Source organism: Poecilia reticulata, linkage group LG2 (assembly GCF_000633615.1).
Source record: "Poecilia reticulata strain Guanapo linkage group LG2, Guppy_female_1.0+MT, whole genome shotgun sequence".
In the NCBI taxonomy this organism is placed as follows: Eukaryota; Metazoa; Chordata; class Actinopteri; order Cyprinodontiformes; family Poeciliidae; genus Poecilia; species Poecilia reticulata.
This window is the reverse complement of record NC_024332.1, coordinates 29,003,296-29,012,610: the sequence shown is the minus strand read 5'-3', so window position 1 is coordinate 29,012,610 and position 9,315 is coordinate 29,003,296. Positions and strand designations below refer to the sequence as shown.

General features: G+C 40.1%; 1 protein-coding gene across 1 annotated transcript; it reads right to left on the bottom strand.

The window, feature by feature from the left end:
• Nucleotides 1-504: 504 nt before the first annotated feature.
• fancb (FA complementation group B) lies at nucleotides 505-9,196 on the bottom strand. Its single transcript, XM_008400720.2, has 8 exons — nucleotides 7,986-9,196; nucleotides 7,550-7,705; nucleotides 7,367-7,456; nucleotides 6,803-6,931; nucleotides 3,012-3,184; nucleotides 2,076-2,497; nucleotides 1,754-1,994; nucleotides 505-982 (listed from the first exon to the last, which is right to left on the bottom strand). Exons 1-8 carry the CDS (start codon nucleotides 8,892-8,894, stop codon nucleotides 574-576), a joined length of 2,529 nt encoding a protein of 842 aa, XP_008398942.1. The 5' UTR covers nucleotides 8,895-9,196; the 3' UTR covers nucleotides 505-573.
• Between the last annotated feature and the right edge of the window lie 119 nt (nucleotides 9,197-9,315).

Genomic DNA, 9,315 nt, shown 5'->3' with positions numbered 1-9,315 from the left:
GCCTTATGAAAAGAGGAATTCTCCTTGTTGCATAACTGAATTTAAAGGCACAGTAGTTCATGTCCAATTGACTCACAAGAGCAGTCGAGTCAATAAAGGAAGGGAATACAAACAGGAAATGAATGAGAGGAACTACGCAGAAAATAATTAGAGAAGTGGAGTAAAAATATAGATTTGAGATACAGTGCAGGCCTACAGTTAAGCCTAAAACAATTTACATTCCTTCTACATTTAGGTTGAAATTAATGTTGCATTTTTACCAACGCATTTGGTTTTTTTTTTCCGACTGGGTTGACGTTAACCTTTTGGAGTAGTTCAGCCTAGGTCCCAACTTAAGAATCAGTGGAGAGAGCAGAAGATGAGGGTGATGGGACGGAGGCTTTCCAGCCTTAAAGACTTGGAACTTATCACATGAATCAAGTAGTCAAAATATCAGTGAAGATTCACAGTAGCTCTGAAGCATCATCTCCTTTTTGTTTAATGGCCAGTTCAAACACAAAAACATCTATTATATCTGTGTTTATTAGAGTTTTGAAGGGGACAAAACAGGTAACAAAAGGCCAGAAACCGTCCCTATGATTGATTCAGCTCCCACAGAGCGGCCAAATCTGAATCCATCTTGACTTGTGAAATGCTTTTGACCATCTCACGATACCTCCCGGCGTCCACCACGGGGTTCAGCCGCAACCGGCTCTTCTCCACGTTCTGCTGCCACGCCTCCCTACAACACCTAACGAGATCCTCAGCAGAACCAGAGTCAGGGGTTTCACCATGTCCAGCGCGCCCCTCGTTTCTCTCTTCTTCATCTTTGACACACAGAAGTGAGGATAAGCCCTCTCTGAGTGACAGCACCTCTTTCTCCAGAGCTGAAGCAAATTTTTGAGCCGTGCTCTGACTTCTCGCGCGCTTGACAGGTTGGACGAAGCAGGAATCAGGGAGGTACGACAGCATGGAGTCCAAAAACTGGAGCATTTGTAATTGGCTGCAAAAGAGGGATAGAAACAGATTTTGCATGTTACAACAATATACTCACAGCGATGGATTAAAAAAAAAAAAAAGTGATACAGCCTTTTTATCATTTTTCGTCACGTGTCAGCTGATTCCCAGAGACCTACCTAGTATTCATTAGTGGGATTTGTAATTTTAAGAGCACTGCTTGCAGGAGCACCAAAATCTCTTTGATATTCGAGAGAATATCACACATACGTACGCCTTAGCCAACTTCAAAGGCTTGTCAACTTGGAACGTGTTTATGGAAATTCAGCAGAACTACCTTTCTGTATCCATCCACTAAAACGGCATAATTTAATACTCACAGTAGAGATACTGCAGCCGACAACTGAACAAGAAATCTCTACTCTGGATATTTTATAGCTTTAAATCACATTAGCAGGATTTTGGTATTTTAGACCAATGGATATTCTGAAAATGCAATTTCTCTTAATTTTCTGTTTGTATTATATAACGTTTAGCTTTTTTATGGTACGACATGCTTCACTGGATATAACGTGATAGACAAAAACAAAGTAGCTCAGAATTAGCAAATAAAGAGAATATAATGATTAAAACTGGTCAAAGTTTACTATAAGATGGATGGAGTTAAATACAGGCCAATCCTGGGACAATAGGTGATAGAAGACCTGGGAATGGGGCAAAGGTTAACGTTCCAGCACGACAATGCTACAGTGTGTGCATTGTCCTGAGGGCAGCAATTTGGCTTTCTTGATTGTATCAATCAGTTGAAATGGTTTACCTGCCGTGGATGGATAAATCCCCTTGGAAAGGGCTTATCTGATGCCAGCGCAGCAGCAGTGGAGCTGAAGATCCTGGAGAATCTAAAAGCAGATACTCGGGACTCACGTCTATCTTTTTAAAACCCTCTTTCCTCCTGATCCAGCCATCTATGTCACCCAGGCTGTAATCTGGAGAGTCTATGCGCAAAACCGAGTTATCCAGAACTGTCAACAGACTCAGAAGGTCTTCTCTAACCTCATCTGAAAATAAAAAGGAGAAAATGATGAGCAATAAATGTTTTATGATTAAAAGATTGAGTTTGCGAGTTTTTTGGAGTTTACCTGTTTTGATTTGAGGGTTTTGCAGAAGCGGCTTCTGGCAAAGATCACGAATGTCTAATGAAACTTCCCCACAGTGGAGTACAGCTGTTGTTGGGCCGCTCCCAGGGAAAACAGCCTCCGCTTTCTCCGCGAAATGAAGCATGGCACGGCACTTGACACAGCCAGAGGTCAGCAGAGGTGCCAGCTTGGTCACTGCAGTCACAGCCAGTCTGCCCGCACTGAAATCATCGCTGGCGATGTGCTGCCTGCTTCTTTTGGCTGCGGGCTCAGAGAACGCAAATCCAGACGATGGGGAGGTGAGCGTCGGCGTTGAGGGGACGCGCGCAGGCAGCCAGAACACTTGGCTCCGGGTCTGGATTACCGCAGGCGTCGAATTCTGGCCCGGCTCTGTCAGGAGGGATAAGCTCACACCGCTCGCTGGTCTGGAACAAAAATAACACCATCATGAACAATCAGATATCACACAGATAGCCCACAATCAAACTGGAAATTAAACACAAAGTTGGAGTCGGTGTGTGTGTGTGTGTGTGTGTGTGTGCATGTTTGGGAATGTAGCGCAGCTGGTGGACTGATTAAACACCAACAAGCTGGTGAGGTTGCATCAGCTGCAAAGACTGGCGATTAAAAACAAAACTGCACGAGCGCCGGAGGCAGTCGCGCCAAGGGGAGCTTTTCTTCACATCTTCTCAAAGTAACGCAAGAACACGTGGACGAAGGTATCAGAGAGTTTCTCGTTTCCACACAAGATGATGACAATCGCCCTGCCAACTTTAATCTGACAGGATGCTGGGAAAAACAGTCAACCCAGAAAATGCTATGCAACTACAGGTTAGAGGAAATTATAATCCAGTCAGTGCTTTGTACATTTATACTCTTCCAGCCACAGACAAATCTACACGATGTACAACATCATGAAAAAAAGAAAATCATATTTACATGGCACTGTCAGCGGTTAGTATCAGTCCAACAACCAGCTGCTCCTCAGTGATCCGATGCCACAGCTTGTCAATTTTAGGTCTGGAAGACAGGGCTGGCGTTTCATGCAACTTGTCATCCAGAGTCTCATCATTGGACTCTTCATCACTGTCCCACAGGGCAACAAGGCCTTCCTAGACAGAGAGCACAGAGACCGTAACCAAGAATGACAGATGGGTGACACAACTAGCAGCAGCAATTCATGTCAAACATTTCAGTTAGCTTTTTAGGTACAATCGCAGTAAACGTTTCTCAACCCTATATGAAATTAAAGAGTAATGCTGCAAAACTGAAACAATGTAATACTACAATGTTTTTTCTATCAGTTAATTTTGACTTTTTTTATTTTTTTACTAATTAGGTTTTATGTTGATGAGTATCTATTGGGAAATGCTAAATGGTTAACACCTTTGAATATGTCGGTGTAACAGTGCATATTCTGGGAAAACCCTCTGAGCTGACCAGCAAAGTTTAAGAACTTCATGCTACTTTCAGCATCAGCCAAACATGTCATGTATCTGCTGTTGTGAACTCCTGCTTCAGCAATGATTAAAAAAAAAAAAAACTCTGACATCACCATGTGTTAGAAATCTTGGTTCTTCTCCTGACGCAGATCATAATATTGTTTATGTAAAAGTTTCAGGCATCTGACCCAAACTGCCAGCCTCAGATAAAAGGAAATTGGTTAGGTGAATCAGTAACGACGCAGGAACCAGTAACTGCTGGAACCAACTATGCATCTTTTTACTGTAAAGGGAGTTTAACATCAACAAGAAAGAAGCTCCTCCTCCAAAAATAAACACCTAGAATATCAACTAAAACTTGAAACCGAAGGTACAAACAACCTGAATGTCGTCAGGAGAAATGTTTTATGGTCAGACGAGACAATGATTGAGAAAAACATTGTCCATATTGAAAACAATGACAAGAAATAGGTTGGAGGGAGTCAAGGTGTCTCTTTGCAGAGGGGCAATTTGTTATTGGTGCATTTTGCAAAAAAATAGATCAAAGAAGAAGAACTACCTTGCGGATTATTCATCTTGACCTCAAATAAATAGCCATCCGACGGAAACTAGATGATCCAGCTAGATGATCCACCAGTAAAATGATTCCAAACACACATTAACAGATTTTAGAATGGTCAAAGCGGGATACTGCTAAGCTGCTGGAAAGGTCCTAATCTAAACCCTATTAAACAATTCTAAATAATCCTTTAAACCCTGGAAAAGTACTAAATTAAGTGAGCTTTGCCATTTTTAATACAAGAAGATAGGTTAAATATGTAGCCTGGTAAGTTACCTTTACTTCTACTTCTAACTCAATCTAGGAGGGCAATCTTGAGGGGTGGCGTCCTGTAGCTTTTAGATGTTTCCAAGTCCAACACACCTGATTCAAAGGACTAAATTACCTTCTCATGTAAGATTAGACAGCCATGCTAATTACCAAATTATGTGTTTCAGGCGTGTTGACAAAGAAACACACCTAAAAGTTGAAGGACGCTGGTCCTCGAGTATATATACTATAGTTTGACAATTGTGCAAAGACAAAGGTGGGTAACGACATCCTTACTACAGTTAGGTCTTCTGGAATAGTGTTCTGAGGAGAACCTCGGAGCAGTCTGCAATATGTACAACTCTGGATGATCACTGGAGAGTCAAGTTAACCGCTGCAGACTTCTACTCCGTTCTACAGCTGCCCTGAATACGGCTTCGGAATATCCAGATTATCCCTTTAATTCAGCCAGTCAAGCTAATTGCACTAAAACATTCTGGTTGAAGGGAACAAAACCGTTTGCCAGCTCTTTGTTTCAGTAACACCGTTTTCCTTTGTTCATTGAACAGGGCGGACAAGTGACAGAAAGTACTTGTTCAGACAAGTTTTAATTCAATTTCAACTACCTGTCACCCAGTGCAGAACAAATATCTGTCAGAGTACATTGCTTAGAGAATAATCATATAATAGTGGACATTTTAAAAATGAATTAATTCTATTTCCTGACTGCAAAAATATCCCCCCGCCCCCCAAAAAAAAAAAAAAAAAAAAGGCAACATAAGAAATGTATCTGAAATTTAAGACCATCTTACATCTTTGTCAGCTCATAACATGAACATGACATTACATGAATTACACATAAGGGTTGGGCTGGAAGACTGGTTGTTCAAAAACTACTCTCCCTTCAAGGCTTTGCACCCCAAGAAGAAATGCCAGTCTCATAGGGTGGGGAAGCTGTCCAAAAAACAATGTGCAGGATATAAAAAAGATATTTTTCTCACCACTCCTGTCTAGAAACTGACACTGTCCTCATAACTCTACAACATTGCATCGCATACATAAAACATCCTCCTTCAACTAAAAGCAGATTTATTCTTGAAACTGGGCCTGAATGAGGATGGGGCAAAAGTTTGGAAATATTAAGATAAAGACTGCACAAAAAAAAAAAAAATTGTTTGAAGACATTTAACTGAATAAATTTTACTGCAATTGTAAAATATTTGAGGTTTTCTTGTTTCGACTTTGCTTTATTCAAAGGAACCTCTTCCGGCATAACAACCTATTTATTACATACTATTCAAATGTGATTTTTTTTTCACTTGTTTTTTTTACTTTACGTTTGTGGCCCTTGCAAAATTTCCAAATTTCCTTAACCCTACAACTAAGCCACTATTTTCCCATGTTAAGATTTATTCAGCTATGTTGATACTTAAATATATTTACACCTAAATACATGTTCTCCACAATAATAAAAGCAAAGTTGTATTATGCTGTACATGCATCTCCAAATTTACAGAGCCCATTCTGTGTTTTTAAGAAAGGCCAGATGAACAAAAACAAGAAACTGCTCCCACATTTTAGGCCTTTGGTGTTGTACAGTGCTGTGAAAAATAGTTTTCACACCCCTGCAGATTTCTTCTGTTTGCTTTTTGTTTGTCACACATATGTGTTTTTGATCAGATTAATTTTAAATTTAGCTAAAGATAATCTGACTAAAAATAAAAAGCAGCTTTATTTTTAATTTTAGGTTTAATGAATGGGGTAGATGGACGGACAAACGGACGGACAAGCATTAGGAAGGGCATAAAGAAAGCAAGCAAACAAACAAGAAAAAGGAAGGAAAAATGAAATGAAGTCATAGCTGCATAACATATTGCAGGTGTATCATGATTGCAATATATCAATATTGTTCCACAGGTACACATTATACACCGACATGATCACATATTCCAAATTGCACTTTTCCAGTCTTCATAGGAACTCTGCCTTAAGATCAAGACATGTGGGCCTTTCTTAAATAGCATGTTTCTTGTCATTCCCGTTTAGAAGAGAGCCTCAAAGACACGGCCCTTCATCTTGCATAATTTATACACATTTACACCTCGAGAAACAAATGAAATCCTGGATTCCAAATTAAAATCAACTCAGCATTGCTAAGTATCTATGATATGATTCATCCAGTTACAGTTAATATTTAGGGATTACTAGAGGTGTCAGTTGCTGTGACTGTAATGTCATTTTTTATATATATTTTCATCAATACAGCTTCACAATAATGTGGAAATTAAACAGTATTACAAAAAGCTACTTGTTTTGGTCAGTTGTCATTCTGAGAGCATTTTACAGAGTGCATTATTCCTAAGTGACATCATGCGTAGTATAACATGAATACACAAATAGCTGTTAATTAGATGACTGCTAGTTAGCGAGCCTGTGCAATCAGCCAGTTTTTAAAAGTTTATCAAGTGCGTGAACAGTACCTCCTCAGGCTGGCTGAGAACAGTCTCCCTCCCTGAAAGCACATCAGTGAGGACTTGGATTGATTGCTGCAGAACTCTGTCCTTCACTCTCACTTCTCTTCCAAGCTCTTGAAGGACGATCAATCCACTCTAAATTACAAATAATATTTGACTGAGAGAAATCCTTACAAGCAGCATGCATAATGAACCACCGAATGAATGAACAGAGGTCAATGTCAAGATATTCAAACCTCACAGACATACCCTAACATGAATATGATGCACTCTATTTTTCAGTACACAGAACCTAGAAATGGCTTTTAAATTAATTAAAAAAGAAAATACTCCTTGAATTTTTCACATATTATTATGTTACAACACCGCATGTTAAGAGTATTTGCATTGGGATTTTATGTGGTAAACCAGCAAAATTCAAGCAGTATCCACACGATTATCAGGCAGTGTATACACAGTAATTTCCTATGAATTATGCATCTAATATGCAGACATTTGAGTGGTACTGTCAGGTTGTTAACACAAATACTAGTTTTTTGGGTGTTCCTCTAAAACGTGTTTCAGTCTCACCTGTAATCTGGATTCCAAAGCCTGAAGAGTGAGGAGTGAGTTTTCCTGAGGAGGTGGGCTTGCCTTCAGTACTTCAGAGCCTTGACCACACTAAAACATGTATTTATTTATTTTATTAGACACTGCATTATCCATAACAGGAAACTTTATTAATATAGCTTGAAGTAACTGCAGAAGCCTTACAGAGTAAGAAATACCACAAAGGTCAGTGATGATAAATTTTTTCAGTGGCCCGCTGGACATTCCTTTATTTCTAAAGATCAACAGAATCTGTTCTGTTCCACATCCAAGGAAATCATCCACGTGTGCGGAGTCGACATCTGACCAACAGGAGGCTATCTGGAAAAGATTTGATCTTATTTAATAATAATGGATTTCTAGAGATTAATAGATCAAAATGGGCTGAATACATAATATGCAGGCCACACTTTTCAGATTTTTATTTGTAAGCTAATTTGAAACCAAATTTCCACTTTACAGTTAACCAATGTTTTTTGTTGATCACACAACATTCAATTGATATAGCTTAAACTTTTTTTTTTTTTTGATAAAATGTGAAAAATTTAAAAAGGGACGTGAATCATTTTGTGGAACAATGCAGACTCCAGTTTATACATACCTGAAATGTTTCCTTCCATATGGCACAAACATGGCCCTGTTTAAAGGATACAACAAACAGACATCCGTTTCTTCCCGTGTCAACCATCTGAATGTCCTCAGCCTGCCCAAAGGGAACCTCGCATGTGTCTTTTACTGTCCCGTTTTCAAAAAGCACAAGCTGCTGATTTGAAGTTGCTGCAATAACAGCACATCTCAGCACGCCATCCACTCTGTCAGCTGTGAGAACCCGCATGCACTGTGTGATGCAAATGTAGGGATGTGGTAAAACCAGAGAGCCATCAAACGCTTGTCCACCCTCAAACAAATAGCCAAGTGTTGGGGAATGGTTATCTAAAGGTGGTTCTGAAAGTCCAAGAGCAAAAAGTTGTCCTTTCTGAATGGGAAGTTCTCCAAAAAGGCATTTTGACATTTGAATGGGGATTTTTCGCACGCCTTCTGCCAGAGGTGATGTATAAGACACACTGTTGTCATGGCTCCACATCACTGTGGGGCCCTGAAGGATGGACACCTTACCCTTCATTTGGTAGGGGAGCTTGAACTCAATGCAGGGCTCCAGCCGGTGTGAGCTTCTCAGTGCGAGTAGGCTGTACTTAAAGCTGCTTCCCTTCTCACTCTTCTTTGTTACCAAAACGAACGCAGTTTTAACCCTTTTCTGAACATCTACTGCGCATTTACACGTCACAATGTCAATATGAGCTGATAGTTTCCTACTGATTGCAGTTGCTCCCTCTGTTGCGTTCAGGAACGCGTTGCCTTCACGTTCAAAGTAGAAACTACGGAACGTCAGGCCGCTTCTTTCGCTTACATTCACGGCTGGATCACGTTTGCAGGTGAATAGGATTATCTTGCCACCGTGTGAGAGGCCGTGGACATTTCGATTCGAATCATCCGATGGCAACTTCTCCATTATGTGAAGATTCCTGTCGGTTTCGCTCCCTTCAGCTTGGAGCCGGTTGCTTTCGTGGCAGAGCTGCTGAAAATAAAGCGATAACTGTATGCTGAATGTATCAGTGTAAAGAGAACAGAGACGCAACTTAACTTTTCACACCGGCGTTAGAAGTACAGTCAACAATGGCCTATCATATCAAAATAGCGCGCCATATTCACACTGAAGTTAGCTTCCGATTTGTCGTTAGATTTAGCAGTCTGTAAAGGGCTTTTTAGCTATTTTTAATGTCATTTGTAGATGAGAGGTTTTAGAAATCATGGATACTAAAATATTTTTGTGGATAAAAACCATGTTTAAAATTAGCTTGTCAAATCAACAAATTTGTAATTGCCCTTTGACCAATTTCCATTCGGAAGCTGACTTCAGCGTCACCCCGGTC

Excerpts from the sequence above, each read along its gene's own strand:
- fancb (XM_008400720.2), bottom strand. The coding sequence starts at position 8,894 with ATGGAGAAGTTGCCATCGGATGATTCGAATCGAAATGTCCACGGCCTC. Across the intron at positions 2,498-3,011 it reads CTAACCGCTGACAGTGCCAT|ACCAGCGAGCGGTGTGAGCT; the intron begins GTAAATATGATT and ends TTTTTGTTCCAG. Across the intron at positions 1,995-2,075 it reads AAACCCTCAAATCAAAACAG|ATGAGGTTAGAGAAGACCTT; the intron begins GTAAACTCCAAA and ends TTTTATTTTCAG.